General features: G+C 42.8%; 1 protein-coding gene across 1 annotated transcript in view; it reads right to left on the bottom strand.

Annotated features, from left to right (window-relative positions):
* LOC126997792 (uncharacterized) overlaps window positions 1–25,528 on the bottom strand; it is a 60,642-nt gene that overhangs the window by 22,594 nt on the left and 12,520 nt on the right. The window contains exons 3-4 of the mRNA XM_050859008.1: window positions 19,529–19,697; window positions 19,035–19,235 (exon numbers count right to left, since the gene is read on the bottom strand). Coding sequence (XP_050714965.1) covers window positions 19,035–19,235; window positions 19,529–19,697 — 370 coding nt within the window. The remainder of the gene's footprint in view (window positions 1–19,034; window positions 19,236–19,528; window positions 19,698–25,528) is intronic.

The following is a 25,528-nucleotide window of genomic DNA, read 5'->3' as shown; positions in this document are numbered from 1 at the left end:
AAGTGACCACTCTGCGCCGTAAAAGTGAGTGCACTGTAAGTGACCACTCTACACCGTAAAAGTGACTAAGTTGTAAGTGACCACTCTACACCGTAAAAGTGACTACACTGTAAGTGACCACTCTACACTGTTAAAGTGACTACACTGTAAGTGACCACTATACACTGTTAAATTGACTACACTGTAAGTGACCACTCTACACCGTTAAAGTGACTACACTGTAAGTGACCACGCTACACCGTTAAATTAACTACATTATAAGTGACCACTCTACACCGTTAAATTAACTACATTGTAAGTGACCACTCTACACCGTTAAATTGACTACACTGTAAGTGACCACTCTACACCGTTAAATTGACTACATTGTAAGTGTGTTTTCGCCTTAACTTATGCTGCACTAGATCTTAAAGTGAGCACACACAAAAAAAACTGAAATCATTACCCAACACTTTCATCCCCTTGCTCACCAACATTCTTTTCACATAAATGGTGAAGAGAAAAAAGTCGTGGAACTCTCCACATATCTTTGCAGTATCCTTGATAATCACTGCTCCACAGACTACGATATTCAGTCAAGAACAAATTATGCATCAGCTACATTTGGCCCCCTACGACGAAGAGTGTTCTGTAACAACAACCTGAAAGTATCAACAAAATCTGCGGTCTACCACGCTATGTGTGTCTCCACGCTGCTGTACAGGTCAGAAACCTGGAATCCATACAGGCGCCACGTGAAAATGCTTGAAAATTTCCACACCCGTTGCCTCCAGAAAATTATCGGCCTGTCCTGGAAAGACAAAGTGACTCTTGATGACATCTATCTCCGCACACAGACCTGCAGCATTGAAACACTACTTGCCCGACGCCACTTAACGATGGTTGGATGCCAAAGTACCGTCTCCCGAGGCAGGTACTGTACAGACAGTTGGCGGAAGGTAACAGAGCTGCGGGTGGGTCGAGTAAGCAGAATAAAGATCATTCCAAGGACCTATTGAAAAAATATAGCATTCATCCAGACGCGCTGTAAGCCAAGGCATCAGAGTGAGACGCGTGGAGATCCTCAATTACCAAAGGACTTAAAAAAACGAGAACACTAAGTGAGAAGGGAACTGAAAGCCGCAGAAGACGCCACCAGAACGCCCTCAACGTCGCTCCCCCCAGAGAACGACACCCCTGCCATCTGTGCGTGAAGTTGTGTGGCTCACGAATTGGTATTCACGCACACCTGAGACGGGACGACCGACAGGGACGCTAAACCTTCATCTACTCTTATTCTATCAGAGCAGTCGTCGTCATCGAACTTGATGGAAATCAATAAGCAAGTAAGCAGGAAGAAAATATATATGTTGGAATGAAGAGGCAAAATAGTTTCACAAGGTAGTGTGTCAGTGCAGAAGCATAGTTTTTAGGGATAATATAAGGTACTCCAACGGGTCCATAAGCCTTCTGAGGATTCAGGTTAAAAAGTGCATAGAAAACATCACTGTTAATACTTTTATGGTTACGTCGGAAAGGAGAAAATGCCCTGCATGATCAACGTGCAGGCGCGGTGTCCTGGTGGATCCAAGTTCACCACAAACGGGCTGGGGTCGACCAGCAGGCTTACCGATGCTGCAGGCCGAATATATATATATATATATATATATATATATATATATATATATATATATATATATATATATATATATATATATATATATATATATATATATATATATATATATATATATATATATATATATATATATATATATATATATATATATATATAAAGTAGAATTTACAGAGAAAATTTGAGAAAATAATTAAGCTTCAGAGACAGAAGTAGTAGCAATAGTCCCCGAGTGGAGGAGGCCTAGGGGACGCCCACTGAGTTCGAATCCTAGAAACAACCTCCTTCGTAATGCGCTGGGGACGCACTAAGGGGTCTCTGACCTAGAAACAATAGTCTTTCCACGGAAAATCAAAAGAGCTCATCCTTAGATCGTCCAACCGAGGCGAAGGATAATGCCACAAGCACTGTTTCTTCGGCGGGTCTAGGAGTAGCGATGTGGCAAAATACGTAAATAAGCTTGTGATTGAAGAAGTCTAACAGAGAGTATAATTTACCCAATGATGCTAAAGGATTAGAAATTAGGAAAAAAAATAGTTTGACATATCTTTTAAGCCAAGAGAAGGTTACTTTAAATAATCATTTGCCTGCTTAAAAACGAGAGTATCATGCAATGTTGCTAAGTTCTAGGCAACATAAGATTGTTTTATATAATTATAGCTGGAATTAAAAAAATGAGGAATCAAAGGTCTAAAAATCCATGTAGCATAGTTTGATTTAAAATTATTATCTTAATTCTGAACTAATTTATGTGTTTCTGAGCCAATTTTTTCGCACTGCGGCTCAATAAGAACATTCATTCAATGAAACAAGACAATATGGTTCCGGTATCAGTATGGGTTGCTTACCGCTGTTCTAGGTGGTCATGGATACCCTGAACGAACTGCTGTAGATAACTAAAAGAGCAAATGTGTAGGCTTGCTCGTTAGGTTGGTCCGTTAAGGATGAAAACCAAAGTCGGTGGTAAGCAATGAAATTTCCTATGAAGATATGGGCAACTTAATGCTACCAAAAAGTTATACATAGTTGGCAGAATTAGGAGAGATAAGCAGTGATGGAATGATAATAAGTGGAGGGCAGGTGGTTGAAAATTCTAATAAATCAAGGTCGAGGGTAAGCCTGCATGTATAATTGCGTACAAACCCTTAGGACTAGAAATTTTCTACAAATTATTCACAAAAATATTCAGAAACCAGCCCAGGGAACAAGATGGTTATCGAAGTGGGTTCTCAACAATGGATCAAATCTAAACACTTCACCAGGTAATAAGAGAAAATGGAGCACAGAAAACCACTTTGGCATTTACTGATTGCGGTAGGGCCTTCGACTTCATAGAAACCTAACTGGTGCTGACTGTTATAAAAAATAGGGTGCAGGGAAATCTATTGTATAATTCTTGAAGGCCCTCCCTCCTCCTCCTCCTTCTCCTCCTTTCCCTCTTTCTCCTCCTCGTCCTCCGCCTCCTCGTTCGTCCCTCCCTCCCACAACTGTCCCTCACCTTCCCATTCCCCCTCTTCCTCCTCCCTCTCCTCGTCCGTTCCTCCCTCCCCCCCTCACCCTCCTTTCCTCCTCCTTCCTCTTCCTTCTCCTCCTCCTCCTCCTCCTCCTCCATCTCCTCCCCATCCTCCCCGTCCCTGCCCTGCATAGTCTCAGGTCACCCTTGGACAAGGTGTAATACCTGATCTGTCTCCCGTGCCAGGGTCACGGTGAAGCCTCTGGGCAGCAGCAGTGGTGGATTGGACTGCAGGCAGAGGATCTCTTTATGAGACAATGGCTGGAGTTCCAGGGTCCTAGTCAGCTGGACCGTGCCTAATTATTTAGGCCTGCGGTGTAGAGGAGTGTGGCGACCTCTACACTAATAAAAGCCTCCCTGGGAACCAGTTGTCGGTGTGAGCTCCCCGTCCCTCCCCTCTATCGACGGTACTCCCATCTCTATTCTGCATAACAGCTGGTTCTTGTTTTCTCCTGAAAGAGATGTCTTCCGTGGGCCATTTGAGGTTGTACCTCCCGGCTTCTAGGTGGAGTTTCTGAGGGTTTTTCTTATACTCAAGGAATATTTCAGTCTTTTGGTCTCTCAGGAAGGGCGTCTGATACTCTCTAGAGTTGGTGGAGAACACCTGGTGACAGGTGCCACTGGCCAGGCCTCGAAAGGGTCGCAGAGTTGGGTTAGACGTTTCGGAAAGTGGGAACGAATTGCTGGTTCCTCTCCTCCCTTGCCAGCTCTGCTCTGTGTGACTACGCCGGCCCCGTGCTATGGGACAAAACTTCGAGGACAATAGCTGAAAAGCGCCGGGTTGTGAAAGTCTCTCTCGTGACCGAGGCTCAGGACAAGCGATTGGTCTTTGAGGCGTTTTCAAGACCCTGTGGGAGCGAACTCCCAGTGTTGGAGGCATCTAACACAGCAGTATCTATTTTCCATGCACAATTTTTATACAATTCAATTTATGGTCACAATTTAAGTATTTCGAAAGCGCTTTTAATATTTGCCCAAACTGTTAACTCGCTTAAAATTCTAACAATGCCTTCGAACCTTAAGTGTGACGTCTGTCCCGGACGTTTTGCAGCTCAGTTCTTCCAGCTGAGTAAAACTTGCCACCTCTGCGTTCAAAGATTACATCTTCAGAGGGCTGTAACTGAATGGAAAGTCAAGCACAATGATCTTGAAAAGAAATGTGTAGCCCTTCAGGAATTTGTTTTAACAAATGTGGCAGTGACTCCACCATCGATGGTGGAGAGGCCCTCCACTGAGACTGTGCCCTTTCCAGACGACACTCCTGCTTCACGGGAGGACGTGTTACCTGCCTCACAGGTTGACTCGCAGCCTGCCTCACAGGATAACCCCCAGCCTGCCTCACAGGCTAACCCCCAGCCTGCCTCACAGGCAAACCCCCAGCCTGCCTCACAGGCTAACCCCCGGCCTGCCTCACAGAACAACCGCCAGCCTGCCTCACAGGCTGACCCCCAGCCTGCCTCACAGGCTAACCCCCAGCCTGCTTCAGAGGCTAACTCCCAGCCTGCCTCACAGGACAACTTCCAGCCTGCCCCACTTAACGCTTCTCTTCCTGCTTCACAGGATGTCGGGTTCCAACCTGTAAGGAATGGAGCCAAACCGAAGCAGGCAACCAAGGATTTACTGACCCCCACTACCTTCAATAGGTTCCAGGTGCTGGCAGACACCATGGAGGATGAGTTCGAGACTCGCCTAGTTGGGGACTCCATGGTGCGTGGCCAGCTGGTTGAGTTCTGTGGTCGTTCATCAAACGGCCGCAGAAAACGTTACTGCTATCCAGGTGCCAGACTGGACGACATCAATGCAGCGTGCGATGATGTCACGAGAAATGCCGACCGAAACACCCTCTTTGTCATTCACGCGGGGACAAATGACGTAAAGACAACCCTTTCTGAGGAACTGCTTGAGAAATACCGCCGCATGATCAAGCAGTATAAACGCAAAACGGATGCCAGTAACATCATAATCTCAGGAATCCTCCCGAGGGTCGGTGCCGAATCTAGCTTTTACAGTAAGGCCTTCAGCACAAACAACAGACTTCAGTCCCTTTGCTCACAAGAAAACGTCCAGTTCGCTAACTTGTGGAACAATTTTTACTACGATTCAGACTTGTTCCTTCCTGATGGCATTCACTTAAACCCTGTTGGAGCAGCCCGTTTCGGGAGGCTGCTCTGTGACCAAGTGGCTCTTCGAAAGCCAAAAAACGCGGAGGCGAGAGCACCAGCAGCTCCACCGTAAGGGTGCACTCAACCCGCAAAACTCCCGACTCGAATCACATTAAAGCTTGCTATGTAAACGCTCGTAGCCTACGTAACAAATTTGAAGACTTAGAAGTCCTCGCAGCTACAAATCATTATCACATCATCGGAGTCACAGAATCTTGGATAGACACTTCAAATAGAGATTTCATTGCGGAATATAGATTACCGGGTTATACCATCTTTAGTCATGAAAGAGAACAGACAGGGTGGAGGCGTTATCTTTATATCCACAACTCTCCATTCAGTATCCGTGAAAACATATATTATAACCAATGTAGACACGGTCTTCATTGAAATTAAAAATAAATCTCGTAAAATAGTAATTGGACTTATCTACAGACCACCAAGGCAGACTCTTGATATCGACCACGCATTAAGTGAATTATTATTAGAAACAAGTAGCAGTTGCGAGGCAGTAATTGTTGGGGACTTTAACTTGCCAGTGAAAAGATGGGGTGAACCGTTGAACTGTCATACAGGGCTCGACCTGTACACAAATTTACTAGAAAGTGATTTACATCAACACGTTCAAGAACCGACTCGGGAAAATAATATACTTGACCTTATCTTTTCAACGACAGCTGATCTAGTTAACGAAGTAAATGTTGGTCCAATTTTTAGTTCTAGCGATCACCGAACAATCACATTCAGCATCAATATGAAAGAAAGTAAAGTAACTCCTAGTAAAGAAAAGGTGCCTGATTACCAGAGAGCGAATTTCGTAAGACTCCGATCAATTCTAAATAATTCTGACTGGACTGAAATCACGGCGGAAACAGATATTGATAAATCTTGGGGGGCCTTCACCACAATATTGAACAATGCCATAAGCATATGCGTACCCTATCGTAACAGACGTTCAGCTTCTAAGAAGAAACCCAAATGGTGGAATAACGAAATTCAAAATAGCCTATCTCTTAAAAAACGCGTATGCAGTAGGTACATATCATCTCAGAGCGAGGCTGACAAACTAGAGTTGGACAGAATTCGCCGCGAAACCAAGAAATTAATAAAACGAAGCAAGAAAAATCTTGAAGAATATATAGCGGAAACAAGTAAATCTAATCCTAAAGAATTTTTCAGCTATGTAAATAATTAAAAGTCACTCACTTGTGGTATCGGACCGCTTGCTAATGAAAATGGTAACCACACGAACGATGAAAATGAAATGGCTAAAATCCTAAATAACTTTTTCGCATCCGTATTTACCGACGAAGATTGTTTATCACCTCAACCGCGGGAGGTTAGAAGGACCGAAAAGATGTTAAGTGGCGTGCTCATCGTAGAAAGTGACATTTTACGCACAATTGAAAAGATTAAAGTAAGCAAAGCTCCTGGTCCAGACAAAATTACCCCTAGGGTCTTAAAAGAAATCAAACATCAAATTTGTAAACCGCTCTCCATCATATTCAATAAATCTTTAACAGCTGGAAAAGTTCCGTCGGATTGGAAACTTGCAAATGCCACACCAATTTTTAAAAAGGGGGACAAGTCGCATCCAGGAAACTATCGACCAATTAGCCTGACATCGATTGTTTGTAAGTTAATGGAGACTATCATTCGCGACAATATGGTGAAATTCTTCGAAGAAAATAATATAATAAATAATTCGCAACATGGCTTCCGTAGTAAACGTTCGTGTTTGACTAACTTACTTGATTTTTTTCACTATATTTTTGAGGTGTTCGATGAAAGCAGATCAGTAGATATCATATATCTGGATTTTCAAAAGGCATTTGATAAGGTCCCCCACCAACGATTGCTCAGCAAACTACTGGCGCACGGTATCTCGGGTAACATTCACAATTGGCTTGCGGACTGGCTCTCTGAGCGGAAACAGAGAGTAGTTCTAAACGGTGTTACATCTAACTGGCTCGATGTCAAAAGCGGCGTACCTCAAGGATCAGTGCTTGGCCCCATGCTCTTCTTAATTTATGTTAATGATATCGATGATGGGCTCACTTGCAAAGTATCAAAATTTGCTGATGACACAAAAATTGCTAGTAAAGTAACTGCGATACTGGACGAAGAAGCTTTACAATCAGATATAGATCGACTTGCATGTTGGGCCAATCAATAGCAAATGAAATTTAACGTTGAGAAATGTAAAGTGTTGCACATCGGAAAAAATAACAATCGCGTTCGGTACGTAATGAATGGCCAACAACTTTCTGCAGTAAGTAAAGAAAAGGATATTGGAATCACTATATCAAGCGATTTAAAGCCCGGTCAGCATTGTTCAGAGGTAGTTAAAACTGCAAACAAATTGGTTGGCTTCATCGGACGAGTCTTTAATAATAAATCGGAAAAAGTAATATTAAAACTGTATAATTCGTTGGTTCGACCCCGTCTAGAGTACTGTGTACAGTTTTGGTCTCCCTACTACAGAAAAGACATAGAAAAGTTGGAACGGGTCCAACGAAGAGTAACAAAGATGATTCCTAGGTTGAGAAATTTGTCATATGAACAAAGGCTTAAAGAAGTAAATTTATTCAGCCTATCAAAACGAAGAATGCGAGGCGATCTAATAGAAGTGTTTAAAATGTTCAAAGGATTCAGTGATATTAATGCGGAAGATTACTTTACAATTGATCGATCAAATAGAACAAGAAGAAATCACAATTTGAAGATAAGTGGTAAAAGATTCTCGTCGCACGAAGCTAAACACTTCTTCTTCAATCGAGTTGTTAATGTTTGGAACTCTCTACCCTGTGATGTCGTTGATAGTACAACAGTTACGGCCTTCAAGAATAGATTAGACAAGTGTTTTGAATCCAACCAGCAACTTAGATATTACTCATTGTCGTAATAACGTTAAGTTCTTTGGAATACTGGTGTCCTTGTCCGCTTTTATCGCCCGGTTAGTGGTAGCAGTAATGGTAGTTCTTTCCTCTTTCCTACATAAATTCCATGCAGTTTTTCCATGCTGCATGGTTCTTTTTCCTTTCCTGCCAGCTTTGGCTGGAGGGATGGGGGGGTGGGGAGGAGCCTTCGCCTTTGCTGTCCTTCATCTTCCACCTTTGATTAGATAGTTAGTGTAGCTTGTCACAAACAACCTCGTAAGGACCAGCAGGTCTGCTATTGTTTGTTCTTCCTTTGTGTTTCTTTGTGTTCCTCCCCAACATCCTCCTCTTCCTCTCCAAACGCCCCCTTATCGTCCTAACCCCCCTTCCCCATGTCCAAATCCCATGTCCTAATGCCCCCACCCCATGTCCTAACGTCTGCCATAACGCCCCTTCCCTTATCCTAACCCTCGCGAGTGAAGTGTTTTCCGGTATGCGGGTGAAGTGTTTTCACCTCAGGGAACTAGACGTCCCTGCCCTGCATAGTCTCAGGTCACCCTTGGACAAGATGTAATACCTGATAAGTCTCCCGTGCCAGGGTCACGGTGAAGCCTCTGGGCAGCAGCAGTAGCGGATTGGACTGCAGGCAGAGGATCTCTTTATGAGACAATGGCTGGAGTTCCAGGGTCCTAGTCAGCTGGACCGTGCCTAATTATTTAGGCCTGCGGTGTAGAGGAGTGTGGCGACCTCTACACTAAAAAGCCTCCCTAGGAACCAGTTGTCGGTGTGAGCGCCCCGTCCCTCCCCTCTATCGACGGAACTCCCATCCCTATTCTGCATAACAGCTGGTTCTTGTTTTCTCCTGAAAGGGATGTCTTCCGTTGGCCATTTGAGGTTGTACCTCCCGGCTTCTAGGTGGAGTTTCTGAGGGTTTTTCTTATACTTAAGGAATATTTCAGCTTTTTGGTCTCTCAGGAAGGGCGTCTGATACTCTCTAAAGTTGGTGGAGAACACCTGGTGACAGGTGCCACTGGCCAGGCCTCGAAAAGGTCGCAGAGTTGGGTTAGACGTTCCGGAAAGTGGGAACGAATTGCTGGTTCCTCTCTTCCCTTGCCTGCTCTGCTCTGAGTGACTACGCCGGCCCCGTTCTATGGGACAAAACTTCGAGGATAATAGCTGAAAAGCGCCAGGTTGTGAAAGTCTCTCTCTTGACCGAGGCGATTGGTCTTCGAGGGGTTTTCAAGACCCTGTGGGAGCGAACTCCCAGTGTTGGAGGCATCTAACACAGCAGTATCTAATTTCCATGCACAATTTTTATCCAATTCAATTTATGGTCACACTTTAAGAAATTTCGAAAGCGCATTTAATATTTGCCCAAACTGTTAACTCGCTTAAATTTCTAACAATGCCTTTGAATCTTAAGTGTGACGTCTGTCCCGGACGATTTGCAGCTCAGTACATCCAGCTGAGTAGAACTTGCCGCCTCTGCGTTCAAAGATTACAACTTCAGAAGGCTGTGACTGAATGGAAAGTCAAACATGATGATCTTGAAAAGAAATTCGAAGCCCTTCAGGAATTTGTTTCAAATAATGTGGCAGTGACTCCACCATCGATGGTGGAGAGGCCCTCCACCGAGACTGTGCCCTTTCGAGACGACCCTCCTGCTTCACGGGAGGACGTGTTACCTGCCTCACAGGTTGACTCCCAGCCTGCCTCAAAGGCTAACCCCCAGCCTGCCTCACAGGCTAACCCCCAGCCTGCCTCACAGGCTAACCCCCAGCCTGCCTCACAGGCTAACCCCCAGCCTGCCTCACAGGCTAACCCCCAGCCTGCCTCACAGGCTAACCCCCAGCCTGCCTCACAAGACAACCGCCAGCCTGCCTCACAGGATGACCCCCAGCCTGCCTCACAGGCTAACCCCCAGCCTGCCTCACAGGCTAACTCCCAGCCTGTCTCACAGGACAACTTCCAGCCTGCCCCACTTAACGCTTCTCTTCCTGCTTCACAGGATGTCGGGTTCCAACCTGTAAGGAATGGAGCCAAATCGAAGCAAGAAACCAAGGATTTACTGACCCCCACTACCTTCAATAGGTTCCAGGTGCTGGCAGACACCATGGAGGATGAGTTCGAGACTCGCCTAGTTGGGGACTCCATGGTGCGTGGCCAGCTGCTTGAGTTCTGTGGTCGTTCATCAAACGGCCGCAGAAAACGTTACTGCTATCCAGGTGGCCAGACTGGACGACATCAATGCAGCGTGCGATGATGTCACGAGAAATGCCGACCGAAACACCCTCTTTGTCATTCACGCGGGGACAAATGACGTAAAGACAACCCGTTCTGAGGAACTGCTTGAGAAATACCGCCGCATGATCAAGCAGTATAAACGTAAAACGGATGCCAGTAACATCATAATCTCAGGAATCCTCCCGAGGGTCGGTGCTGAATTTAGCTTTTACAGTAAGGGCTTCAGCACAAACAACAGACTTCAGTCCCTTTGCTCACAAGAAAACGTCCAGTTCGCTAACTTGTGGAACAGTTTTTACTACGATTCAGACTAGTTCCTTGCTGATGGCATCCACTTAAACCCTGTTGGAGCAGTCCGTTTCGGGAGGCTGCTCTGTGACCAGGTGGCTCTTCGAAAGCCAAAAAACGCGGAGGCGAAAACACCAGCAGCTCCACCGTAAGGGAGCACTCAACCCGCGAAACCCCCGACTCGAATCACATTAAAGCTTGCTATGTAAACGCTCGTAGCCTACGTAACAAATTTGAAGACTTAGAAGTCCTCGCAGCTACAAATCATAATCACATCATCGGAGTCACAGAATCTTGGATAGACACTTCAAATAGAGATTTCATTGCGGAATATAGATTACCGGGTTATACCATCTTCAGTCATGAAAGAGAGAACAGACGGGGTGGAGGCGTTATCTTTTATATCCACAACTCTCTCCATCCAGTATCCGTGAAAACAGATATTATAACCAATGTAGACACGGTCTTCATTGAAATTAAAAATAAATCTCGTAAAATAGTAATTGGACTTATCTGCAGACCGCCAGGGCAGACTCTTGATATCGACCACGCATTAAGTGAATTATTATTAGAAACAAGTAGCATTTGCGAGGCAGTAATTGTTGGGGACTTTAACTTGCCAGTGAAAAGATGGGGTGAACCGTTGAACTGTCATACAGGGCTCGACCTGTACACAAATTTACTAGAAAGTGATTTACATCAACACGTTCAAGAACCGACTCGGGAAAATAATATACTTGACCTTATCTTTTCAACGACAGCTGATCTAGTTAGCGAAGTAAATGTTGGTCCAAATTTTAGTTCTTGCGATCACCGAACAATCACATTCAGTATCAATATGAAAGAAAGTAAAGTAACTCCTCGTAAAGAAAAGCTGCCTGATTATCAGAGAGCGAATTTCGTAAGACTCCGATCAATTCTAAATAATTCTGACTGGACTAAAATCTCGGGTGAAGCAGATGTTGATAAATCTTGGGGGGCCTTCACCACAATATTGAACAATGCCATAAGCATATGCGTACCGTATCGTAACAGACATTCAGCTTTTAAGAAGAAACCCAAATGGTGGAATAACGAAATTCAAAATAGCCTATCTCTTAAAAAACGCTTATACAGTAGATACATATCAACTCAGAGTGAGGCTGACAAACTAGAGTTGGACAGAATTCGCCGCGAAACCAAGAAATTAATGAAAAGAAGCAAGAAGACTATTGAAGAATATATAGCGGAAACGAGTAAATCTAATCCTAAAGAATTTTTTAGCTATGTAAATAATAAAAAAAGTCACTCAGTTGTGGTATCGGGCCGCTTGCTAATGATAATGGTAACCACACAAACGATGACAATGAAATGGCTACAATCCTAAATAACTTTTTCGCATCCGTATTTACCGACGAAGATTGTTTATCACCTTAACCGCTGGGGGTTAGAAGGACCGGAAAGATGTTAAGTGGCGTGCTCATCGTAGAAAGTGACATTATACGCACAATTGAAAAAATTAAAGTAAGCAAAGCTCCTGTTCCAGACAAAATTACCCCTTAGGTCTTAAAAGAAATCGAACATCAAATTTGTAAACCGCTCTCCATCATATTCAATAAATCTTTAACAGATGGAAAAGTTCCCGCGGATTGGAAACTAGCAATGTCACACCAATTTTCAAAAAGGGGGACAAGTCTCATCCAGGAAACTATCGACCAATTAGCCTGACATCGATTGTTTGTAAGTTAATGGAGACTATCATTCGCGACAATATGGTGGAATTCTTCGAAAAAAATAATATAATAAACAATTCGCAACATGGCTTCCGTAGTAAACGTTCGTGTTTAACTAACTTACTTGACTTTTTTCATTATATTTTTGAGGTGTTCGATGAAAGCAGATCAGTAGATATCATATATCTGGAATATTCAAAAGGCATTTGATAAGGTCCCCCACCAACTATTGGCAAACTATTGGCGCACGGTATCTCGGGTAACACTCACAATTGGCTTGTGGACTGGCTCTCTGAGCGGAAACAGAGAATATTCTAAACGGTGTTACATCTAACTGGCTCGATGTCAGAAGCGGCGTACCTCAAGGATCAGTGCTTGGCCCCATGCTCTTCTTAATTTATGTTAATGATATCGATGATGGGCTCACTTGCAAAGTATCAAAGTTTGCTGATGACACACAAATTGCTAGTAAAGTAACTGCGACACTCGACGAAGAAGCCTTACAATCAGATCTAGATCGACTTGCACGTTGGGCCAATCAATGGCAAATGAAATTTAACGTTGACAAATGTAAAGTGTTGCACATCGGAAAAAATAACAATCGCGTTCGGTACGTAATGGATGGCCAACAACTTTCTGCAGTAAGTAAAGAAAAGGATCTTGAAATCACTATATCAAGCGATTTAAAGCCCGGTCAGCATTGTTCAGAGGTAGTTAAAACTGCAAACAAATTGATTGGCTTCATTGGACGAGTCTTTAATAATAAATCGGAAAAGGTAATATTAAAACTATATAATTCATTGGTTCGACCCCGTCTAGAGTACTGTGTACAGCTTTGGTCTCCCTATTACAGAAAAGACATAGAAAAGTTGGAACGGGTTCAACGAAGAGTAACAAACATGATTCCTAGGTTGAGAAATTTATCATATGAACAAAGGCTTAAAGAAGTAAATTTATTCAGCCTATCAAAACGAAGAATGCGTGGCGATCTAATAGAAGTGTTTAAAATGTTTAAAGGATTCAGTGATATTAATGCGGAAGATTAATTTACAATTGATCGATCAAATAGAACAAGAAGAAACCACAATTTGAAGATAAGTAGTAAAAGATTCTCGTCGCACGAAGCTAAACACTTCTTCTTCAGTCAAGTTGTTAATGTTTGGAACTCTCTACCCTGTGATGTCGTTGATAGCACAACAGTTACGGCCTTCAAGAATAGATTAGACAAGTATTCTGAATCCAACCAGCAACTAAGATATTACTCATTGTCGTAATAACGTCAAGTTCTTTCGAATACTGGTGTCCTTGTCCGCTTTTATCGCCCGTTTAGTGGTAGCAGTAATGGTAGTTCTTTCCTCTTTCCTACATAATTTCCATGCAGTTTTTCTATGCTGGTTCTTTTTCCCTTCCTGCCAGCTTTGGCTGGAGGGATGGGGGGGGGGGCGGGGGGGGAGCCTTCGCCTTTGCTGTCCTTCATCTTCCACCTTTGATTAGATAGTTAGTGTAGCTTGTCACAAAGAGGCTCGTAAGGACCAGCAGGTCTGCCGTTGTTTGTTCTTTCTGTGTGTTACTTTCTGTTCTTCTCCCCCTTCTCCTCCTCCTCCTCCTCCTCTCCACCTTCCACCTCTTCCACAAATTCTCCTTGTTCTTCACAGCAGGTCCCTCCCCTCCCTTCCCGCTCTCCCCTCCCCCTTTCACCCACCCCTCCTTCTTTCTGCCGGGTGCTTGTTGTTGGTGATAGTCAGGTGCGTTATGTTAACAGGTATTTTTGCTCCAAGGATAAGAACAGGACGAGGGTGTGTTTCCCAGGGGCAGGGGTGGGCCATATACCACACAGGCTTGAGGCGTGTAAGGCAAGCGAGGGATCGAACCCCATTGTCTTTCTCAGCGGTGCCGGAAACGAGTTTCCCGTGTGCCAAGCGAGGACCTTCTCAGACGTTTTAGAGAATTGTTAGGCAGGATACGTGACGCTGGTGGGTCGCCAGTAGTGTGTGGCGTCCTGCCATGGAGGGGCGTTGGCGATGGATGGCTGTCCAGGGCGATAGCAGTGAACAGCAGACTTGCTGAGCACTGCGAGCGCAATGGGTGGCTGTTCGTCGACAATTGGGACCTCTTCTTTGGCAACGACGCAATCTACGCCCGTGACGGGATACACGACGTTCAAGGGTGTTGAGGCTCTCTCAGACTCCCTTGAGCGAGCACTTAGTACCCTGAGGGATTTTTTAGCATAGACGAGGGGGGGAGGAGTAATGAAAGAGGACATCTAGCTCATAATACAACCAGGCAACTTAGAAGTAATTATAGGGGAGTAACAGAGGGCGGGCTAAGAATTTTCTATACTAACAGCAGGAGCCTCAGAAACAAGATAGACTTACTAAGGGGTGAAGCTTGTTCAGAAAATTTTGACGTAATAGCGATCACTGAGACATGGATAGACACTGCCAAAAGAAATTTTAGATCGGAATTTGAAAAAACGGGGTATCAGATGTTTCACAAAGACAGAAGGGGCAGAAAGGGAGGTGGAGTTGCGCTATATGTTAGAGTCACTTAAATGTTTAGTTAACAATTCAGTCAAAACTAACATGGATTCAGAGTCAGTTTGGATGGACGTTTACAAAGGGAAAGAAAAACTAACTCTATGAGTTCTGTACAGGCCACCCAACCTTAACAGACAGGACACGAGTATATTACTACAGGAGATTGGCGGGGCGAATAGGAGTAAAAATGTCTGCGTAATGGGGGACTTTATTATAGGAATATAGACTGGGAAGACCTAGTGGGTGACCTGGAAGCCGAGGATTTTCTTGAAGTTATACAAGATAATTTCCTTATGCAGGTAGTTACTGAGCCTACCAGAGGAGATTACATATTAGACTTAGTCCTAACTAATAATGGAAACTTGCTACATGAGTTGGAGGTGGGCGGAGAGTTAGGAAATAGTGACCACAGAACGGTTCGTTTTAGCTTAGACTGGGCGGTAACCCGCGAACCAAACCCAGTGTTAGTGCCAGATTTTAGAAGAGCAAATTACGAGGGGCTTCGAAGACATTTTGAAGGGGAAAACTGGGATAATTTAGGGATTCATGAGGACCAGAACTGTGGGTTGGAGAGCCGGGAGAACCAGGTAGAAATGTCTTACAATAATTTAGTTAAAGTAATAGGAGAGGGATAAGGACAGCATATACCACAGCGAACACTTAGAAAAGAAAACAATGACCCTAAGTGGATGACTCGTGGACTAAAACATGAGATAGGGTTAAAGAAGGGAATTTATCAGAAAATAAAGAATGGTGAAACACATCTCAGGGGCCGGTATGTCGAACTATCTAGATTAGTTAAGAAAAACACCAGGATAGCAAAAAGGAATTATGAGATCAAAGTAGCAAATGAGGCGAAAAGTAATCCTAAGGGCTTCTTTCAGATGTACATGTACATGTACAGATGTACATGTACAGATGTACATGTACAGGTGAGCTAGTGGAAAATTACGAAAATATGAACACATTGCTGAACGACTACTTTCTTTCAGTATTCACACAAGAGGATCGAACGACTATTCTGGAAAAGGTTCAGGTGTACGAGGGTGGGGATGGCGATAAATTGAGGGATATAATCATTACCAGGCAAGTAGTTCAGGTGAGATAGATAAGCTTAAGAAGAATAAGTCGCCAGGTCCTGACGGGATATTTCCGAGGGTATTAAAGGAATTAAATGATGTACTCAATGACCCACTAACCGACATTTTTAAGATGTCGATAAATACTGGTAATGTGCCCCTGCAGCCTATGGAAAGTAGCTAATGTGACGCCGATTTTCAAAAAGGGGGACAGGTCAACTGCTTCAAATTATCACCCAATTAGCTTAACATCGGTTATAGGCAAGATGCTGGAATCCATAATAGGCAGGAACATTCGGGATCATCTAGAGAAACGTAGCTTAATTCACGATTCGCAGCATGGGTTCACTAAAGGTAGGTCATGTCTCACCAATCTCTTGTCCTTCTACAATAAAGTATTTGAGGCGGTAGACAGAGGTGAAAATTATGATGTAATCTATCTTGATTTTGGTAAAGCGTTTGACAAAGTTCCTCACCGACGACTGTTGCTTAAATTACAGGCTCACGGAGTAGAGGGCAAAGTTTTGAAATGGGTCAAGGCGTGGCTTAGCAATAGGAATCAAAGAGTGCAAATTAATGGTAAAAGATCTGACTGGGGATGTGTTACGAGTGGGGTCCCACAAGGTTCGGTATTAGGTCCACTTTTGTTTATTATTTATATCAATGACTTAGATACAGGAATTAGTAGTGATGTCAGTAAGTTTGCAGATGATACCAAGATCGGTAGAGTAATTGAGTCGGATCAGGACGCTAGTATTCTCCAGGGTGAACAAAACAGATTGTATGACTGGGCGGATAAATGGCAGATGGAGTTCAATGTAGGGAAGTGCAGTATTCTGAGTGTAGGTAAGAACAACCCCTCTCATAACTATTGCTTAAATGACACTCTCATAAGCAGGTCTGGGTGCGAGAGAGATTTAGGGGTCTTAGTGAACTCTGTTCTCCGTCCAAGGGCACAATGCATTCAAGCTAGAAATCGAGCAAATAGGGTACTGGGATTTATTTCAAGGAGCGTCAGCAACAGAAGCGCCGAAGTCTTCCTCAAACTATATTTAGCATTAGTTAGACCTCATCTTGACTATGCGGTTCAGTTCTGGTCGCCTTACTATAGAATGGATATCAAAATGTTAGAATCGGTGCAGAGGAGGATGACTAAGATGATTCAGGGGTTGAGAAACTTGCCATACGAGGAAAGACTCAAACAGTTAAACTTGCATTCTCTAGAAAGGCGAAGGGTGCGTGGAGACATGATCGAGGTTTATAAATGGATGAAGGGCTTTAATAAGGGGGATATTCATAAGGTTTTGTTAGTAAGAGAACCGGGTAGGACACTAAGTAATGTGTTTAAACTGGATAAATTCAGATTCAATAGGGAAATAGTAAAAAATTGGTTTATTAACAGGGTTGTGGATGAGTGGAATAGGCTTAGCAGCCATGTGGTGAACGCCAATACAATTGTCACATTAAAAAATAGATTAGATGAATTCATGGACAGCGATATTAGGTGGGGTTAGATACACGGGAGCTTAGGTTCAAAGGAGCTGCCTTGTACAGGCCGGCCTACCGGCCTCTTGCAGACTCCTACGTTCTTATGTTCTTATGTTCTTATGTAAGAATAAATGTGGTCTGTTCAATAAGCGTGAACAATGAAAGAGTAGAACAAATGTAATAAATAAAGGTAAAGAGTCATGCTGACATCTGCTAAATAATGGAAGTTTTATACTTGTCACCATTATTATACCTATTATACCTACAGTAGGAAATAGATATGAGGCTATGCGCATATATATATATATATATATATATATATATATATATATATATATATATATATATATATATATATATATATATATATATATATATATATATTCCAGACCTTCACACATTTTTTTCTTTATCCGGTCTATAGCCTTGCTGTCCTTGTCTTGTCCTAAACATATTTTTATTTTCACGCTATAAAGCTGGCATTCAGTAGAAAATGGCAAAAGTCAATATTTCACAATTACAATCAGCGAACCCTGCACTATGGACCGGACACTTGCCCCAGCCCTGTCATTAAGCCGCGAATTTTGGAAGATCAATCGATTTGGTGCAAATCGTCATAACTCCCTTATTTCTGGGGCTACAGAAATGTTTTTGTATCAGCCGACGGCAAGATGCAAGGGCTATATTTTTCAATAAGCGACCGGGCTCAAAAAACGACTCGAAAGGGTTAAAAATCGAATAAATTAGCAAAAAACGACTCTGAAAAAAACCTATTTTTAGTTCCCAATCTTGAAACCACTCATTTGTTGAGAATTTCGAAAAACTAATTTAACAAATAATTTAGCCCTGCCAATGTGCTTTCCAATATGATGCATAAAACTTCCCTACTTCTAGTATTTTCGTCGCTAGAGCTCGAAACGTAAACCCTTTTGAAATAATATATATAGATATATATATATATATATATATATATATATATATATATATATATATATATATATATATATATATATATATGGCAATGGCAATGTGTCTGGAGTTCGTCAAAATCGCTCTCAAAAGGGTTTACGTTTAGAGCTCTTGCGACGAAACTACTGGGCGTATGGAAATGTTATGCATCATATTGGAAAGCACATTGGTAGGGCTAAATTATTTATTAAATAGGTATTTTGAAAAAAAAAAAAAAAAAGGAGTGGGTTTCAAGGTTGGGAAGTTTTTTTGAGTCGTTTTTTGCGAATTTATTCGATTTTTTACCCTTTCGAGTCGGTTTTTGAGTCCGGTCACTTATTAAAAAATATAGTCCTTTCGTTTTGCCCTCGATTGATACCAATAACATTTATGTAGCCTGAGCATTAAGGGAGTTATGGCGATTCGCACCACAGCGGTTGATTTTCCAAAATTCGCGGCTTAAGGACAAGGGCGCCGCAAAATCAAGAGTCCGCCGTCCATTACTTGAGATGTCACTGTTACAGTACAATATGGTTTGGTATAAGGAAATTTACTATACTGATGCCTACCTGGTAAAGAGTAGTTATGCTCCAATCCTGTTTCCTGGGCAAGGAGCATGAGAGTAGATCCCGAGCCCCGCAGGAGTGTGAAGGTACAGACGAAGGGCTCCCCGATGGCTGCCAAATCTGGACAGTCAAGCCCAAGGGCATTCTTAGGTCCACGAACTACCACCTTTACCATGTCCAGGACTCCCGTTGACGGTTCCTTGGCTAGAGAACGATGAAGCATACACCTCAATCTTTCCGATACTGCCTTCATGATTAACATATCAAAGTAACAACAGAAAGTTCCATAATAATAATGGGTGCTAATTAATGAACACGTCAATCAGTGAACCATTGAACACTCATCTGCTACTTGGCTAACTGATCACGACTGAACACGTCCCTAGCTTACAGACCCATCCGCTACATATCAAGTATTTAGATCACTACCACCGTGTCTTGGGATATTAGTGACTTAGAAAGCAAGACATTAACAGCCTACACATTACTTTGTTTACCTGTGATGTAGTACTCGCCCTCCATTGTAAAAGTGTGTGATGTGGTGTTGGAGGTCTCACTATTCAGATTTCGGAAACCTGAGCCGTCTCCAAAGTTCAGAGTGAAGAGCATCGCAGACTCAGTCGTCTTGATAGTGATGTCAACTGGGGTGCCCACTGTGACGTCCATCTGATATCAACCAGGTATTAGTTACTTATGTTGTAACCATCCCCCTCAGTGAAAGCTGGTATTATTTTCAGAGAGGGCTGCATATTTATTATTTAGGAAATAGCGTATTATTTAGGCTACATAAAACTTTGGCTGATATTCGAAGCTTTAGTTCTTAATAATTATAAAAATAAATCAACTGGATTATACGTAATGTTATAATAGTTAATGAGCAGCATGAATTTTACCTTTTTCGGCAATTTTGTGAGGAACCACATGACTTACTCTTTCAGTGTCATCGTTGAATACATTATTCCCCTTTAAATACTATTCAGTTGTACACTAACTATCATCTATCTGAAATGCCAGAATTTGCTCTTTAATACACTCCCCACACGGCCACTGCGTGTAACGAAACACACGAGAAATTAATCCAGACAAGGAAAGGTTTGCCGGCGCCGGGGATCGAACCCGCGACCAGCGTAACGGGAGAGCCACTCCTTTTACCAGTCGGCCAAAGAGGTACCCCAGTGGCAGAGGGAGTTATGGGAGGCTCATCCATCAGGCTAGTCGTGTCACTACACGGCTCCCCATTCCTATTTAGATTAATTTATGTGTTGATTTCCCATTTTCTATGAACTTCGGAGAGCATGGGCCATCATTCTACCTGTTATCCCTTCGGGGAGACACAACAGAACCACAGGAGAGGATGCCACCGCCTTGCCACCAGTGAAATTCCAGAATTTGCTCTTTACTACACTCCCACACGGCCACTGCGTGTAACGAAACACACGAGAAATTAATCCAGACAAGGAAAGGTTTGCCGGCGCCGGGGATCGAACCCGCGACCAGCGTAACGGGAGAACCACTCCTTTACCAGTCGGCCAAAGAAGTACCCCAAAGAGGTACCCCACTGGCAGAGGGAGTTATGGGAGGCTCACTTATCAGGCTAGTCGTGTCACTACATATCTTTCCTTATCTTTTCTTTAACAAAAAAATATCATGTACTTGAATGAGTACTTGGCTTCAAAATGAATACTCACATTGTACATCTTCAGTTTAATATTCGACATTTTGTTACAGCTTTCCTCTTTGTATATTTATGCATCTGAAGGAGGTTACCATGCATACGATGTTGATTCCAATTTGTCACGATAAAGGGTTTCTTAGCTTATTCTACATTACGTTCGCAAGACTTCCGAATGGGTTGTAGAACATCGCTGTTGGTCATAACGGGTCTAGCGGCTGTGAAAATTATTGGAGTCAGAGGAAATTTTTTAACTTTGTCAGAGCCGGATATATCTGTAGCTTACAGTAGGTGTATCTGAAGTGTTTGGTAGAGCTTAGTAGATCATTATAACACACCACAGGCTGTTCATAATCTTTCATGGTATTTGAGCGTTTGTTGGGGAAACGACTCTAAATATTTCAATGCTTTGATCTTCTACCACTTAACCAGTTTGGTTTTACGAATGGCTTGGGAATTTGTGATGCTCTTTTGGTGTTGACACATGACCTTCAATCTTCTTTCGATTGTGGACATGAATCTCGGCTTATTTCTTTGGATTTTAGTGCAGCCTTTGATATGGTGAATTACAAGGCATTGTTGTTTAAAGTGGAAAATTTGGTGCAGGAGGGCATGTCCGTCGTGTGATCTCTGAGCTATTTACTGACAGGAAAAAACGGTTATTGATGATGGTTCTTTTAATGATTTTACCTCGGTGAAGTCCGCTGTTCTTCAAGGCATTGTCTTCAGGCCTTTGTTGTATATTTTATTTAATAGTGATATGTGGGGTGGCATATCCTCTAAAATGTTGGCATATGCTGATGACACATCACTTTGAATACTAGCATCTCCTCCCCCCAACACAGAGAATCAGCAGCCAATGTTTTGGAAGAGTATGTCTCGATAATTCATCCTTGGTGTACTCATTGGGGGATGAAGTTGAATCCTTTGAAATCCCAAGGTCTCATTATAATTTTTATTAGCAGATCCAGGTCTCTTTTTCCTAGCCACCCTGATATTGTTTTTAACAATTCTGTGATTAAGAATTGTAAGTCTTTAAAACTATTGGGGGTGACGTTAGACTAAACTAACATTTGAGTCTCACTTGTGGTCTGTTGCTTCGTCAAAATGTGTATTCTTCCCTAGTGCAAAAAGATATTTTCTGACGACAGCGTTGTATTAAATTCCTTTTATTCAGTTTGAGTACCACTCCCCTGTTTTCCTCTCTGCTGCAGACTCCCATATGAAGCTCTTGGACCGGTCGTTTAATCAGATCAAGTTTTTGCTGCGTATTCTAGATATTAATCTTGAGCATCGCCGCATTGTAGGTTCTCTTACACTGTTGTATAGATCTTTAACGATCATAACCATCCTCTATATTCTAAACTTCCTCTTTTCTTTTCTTGAGTCTCGTTTCACTAGGTTTGCTTCAAATCTCAATGATTTGGCATTTTCAGCTGTACGTTTTAATACTTCCTAATTTTCTAGAATCTTTGTCCCCTGTATAACTGAATTGTGGAACCAGCTTCCAAATGGTGTTGTTAAAACTGAAAACCTGCAATTATTTAAGAACAGAGTTAATAGTTTTTTACTAAGGTGACTTGCTCTTTCCTAAGGCCAATGTTCCCCCTTTGGGACCCTTACTGGCTATATAATTCCAAGAACTTTCCAGACAGGCTAACATTCGTGGCCTATAATAACAATAATAATAATAATAATAATAATAATAATAATAATAATGGGTAGGCGGTGGCTGAGTGGTTAGCGTGCTGGACTTACATTCCCGGCGCCATGGACTACGTCGGTTCGAATCCCCACGTTACCACCTGGGATTTTTCAGCCACCACCGAGTGGCCTAAGACTACCCACATGCTGTCCAGAAGACCACCCATCATCCCGGACCCTAGAAGAAACCGTCCAGTGAATCAAAAAGGAGTTCCGGGGGGCAGCATGAGCCAAACATAACTGGCGCCACTATAAAAAATTGCCTGCGCCACGACGGGCTTGGGCTGACCATCTGGCCCATTAAGAAAGCCTACCGGCGCAATAGGCAGGGACGTAAAATAATAATAATAATAATAATAATAATAATAATAATAATAATAATAATAATAATAATCTTGCGGAACCAGATGAACAAAATGTTATCCTGTGATCTATATCTATATCTATATCTATCTATGTATATCTATCTATCTATCTATCTATCTATCTATCTATCTATCTATCTATCTATCTATCTATATCTATCTATCTATATATATATATATATATCTATATATATATATATATATATATATATATATATATATATATATATATATATATATATATATATACAGTCGTCCCTCAAATAGCACGGGGGTTAGGGACCCAGGATCTCCGTACTATTCGAATATCCGTATAAAATTAGTGCCCCCCTTAGAAACACTCCTGGGCTGCGTTTGAGAGAGGGAATCGGGACTCTCGGAACGTCCCGAGTGATCTCAGACGCGTGACGCGGCAGCACGAGTTGCCAACTCGGCACGTCTGCTGGCTCCCGGCTTTGAGAGGTGAAGCGCCTTCGTGCTGTGATGACGTCATCAGCAAATATAGCGGCCAAAACAAACACATATAAGTGTTTCCATTGCATTTCACCTCTCTGTGCCACCATAACCACTGCAGCTTCCTTTTCATCTTCTGTTGTAAGGAGTTCGTCAGCCACAACAGCTAGTAATGCATGTTAAACGTCGCCAGGAAGATCAGCGTACGCCATTTTGCTACAAGTGAGACGCCATTACAATAACAACGACGAGGCTTAGTAAAAGGACAGCCTTTATCTCCACTCTTGCAGCACTCTTGGAGCACTGGCAGTTACTGCGGCAAGAATTTATTTTTCACTATGATTTTCAAGGTGTTGGCCCTGAGGGAGTAAGCCGTTTCAAACGCTTATGTTGGGACCGAAAGAGACAACTACCTCCCGAACTAAGATCAAGACCCAAGATGATAGATACAGCGAACACTGCTCTCATTCACGTGGTATGCTATCCTTACGGCAACGTAACTTATCCCAAAACGTAACTTCTCCTAAATCTGAATTATTCTTCAAGGTGAACACTTTTCTCGAACGTATTGGGGTGCTTTCAGCAGGTGTTTTGGTTGAACAGTGTTGCCACTCATGCCATTGCTACTTGGTGCAACGAGCGGGAAATTTGAAAATCCTAAAAAAAATCTTCCATGACCATCCGTATAAAACCGAATCCGTACTATTGGAAACCGTACTATTTGAGGGAAGACTGTATATATATATATATATATATATATATATATATATATATATATATATATATATATATATATATATATATACTGTGCCTCCGTGCTGTGACCCTGCCTGGTCAAACTCTTTCGCCTCTGCCTGTCAACATCTACCTTTCCTTCCTGCTGGAAGTATGCCTTCATACAGCCTGTGCCTGAGAAGGGTGACCGTTCCAATCCCTCAAACTACCGTCCTATAGGTTTACTTTCTTGTCTATCTAAAGCTTTTGAATCAGTCCTTAACCGGAAGATTCAAAAGCACCTTTCCACTTCTGACCTTCTATCTGATCGCCAGTATGGGTTCCGCAAGGGGCGTTCTACTGGTGATCTCCTAGCCTTCTTAACTGACTCTTGGTCATCCTCTCTTAGCCGTTTCGGTGAAACCTTTGCTATTGCGCTGGACATATCAAAAGCTTTTGATAGGGTCTGGCACAAATCTTTGCTTTTAAAACTACCCTCCTACGGTTTCTATCCTTCTCTCTGTACCTTTATCTCCAGTTTCCTTTCTGACCGTTCTATTTCTACTGTGGTAGACGGTCACTGTTCTTCCCCTAAATCTATTAACAGTGGTATCCCACAGGGTTCTGTCCTATCTCCCACTCTCTTTCTGTTGTTCATTGATGATCTTCTTTCCAAAACGAACTGTCCTATCGATTCCTACGCCGATGATTCCACTCTGCATTACTCAACTTCTTTTAATAGAAAAACCACCCTATAGGAACTTAACGACTCAAGGCTGGAGGCTGCAGAACGCTTAGCCTCAGACCTTACTATTATTTCCGATTGGGGCAAGAGGAACCTGGTGTCCTTCAACGCCTCAAAAACACAGTTTCTCCACCTATCCACTCGACACAATCTTCCAAACAACTATCCCCTATTCTTTGACAACACCCAGCTATCACCTTCCTCAACACTAAACATTCTCGGTCGATCCTTAACTCAAAATCTCAACTGGAAACTTCATATCTCATCTCTTACTAAATCAGCTTCCTCGAGGCTGGGCGTTCTGTACCGTCTCCGCCAGTTCTTCTCCCCCGCACAGTTGCTGTCCATATACAGGGGCCTTGTCCGCCCTCGTATGGAGTATGCATCTCATGTGTGGGGGGGCTCCACTCACACAGCTCTTCTGGACAGAGTGGAGGCTAAGGCTCTTCGTCTCATCAGCTCTCCTCCTCATACTCATAGTCTTCTACCTCTTAAATTCCGCCGCGATGTTGCCTCTCTTTCTATCTTCTATCGATATTTCCACGCTGACTGCTCTTCTGAACTTGCTAACTGCATGCCTCCCCCCTCCCGCTGCCCCGCTGCACACGACTTTCTACTCATGCTCATCCCTATACTGTCCAAACCCCTTATGCAAGAGTTAACCAGCATTTTCACTCTTTCATCTCTCACGCTGGTAAACTCTGGAACAATCTTCCTTCATCTGTATTTCCTCCTGCCTACGACTTGAACTCTTTCAAGAGGAGGGTATAAGGACATCTCTCCTCCCGAATTTGACCTTGCTTTTGGACACCTCTTCTGTTTCTTTTTTTAGGAGCAGCGAGTA

This window comes from Eriocheir sinensis, chromosome 13, assembly GCF_024679095.1.
Source record: "Eriocheir sinensis breed Jianghai 21 chromosome 13, ASM2467909v1, whole genome shotgun sequence".
Taxonomy (NCBI): domain Eukaryota; kingdom Metazoa; phylum Arthropoda; class Malacostraca; order Decapoda; family Varunidae; genus Eriocheir; species Eriocheir sinensis.
Note: the sequence above shows the minus strand (reverse complement) of the source record. Positions and strands in the feature narration are given on the sequence as shown.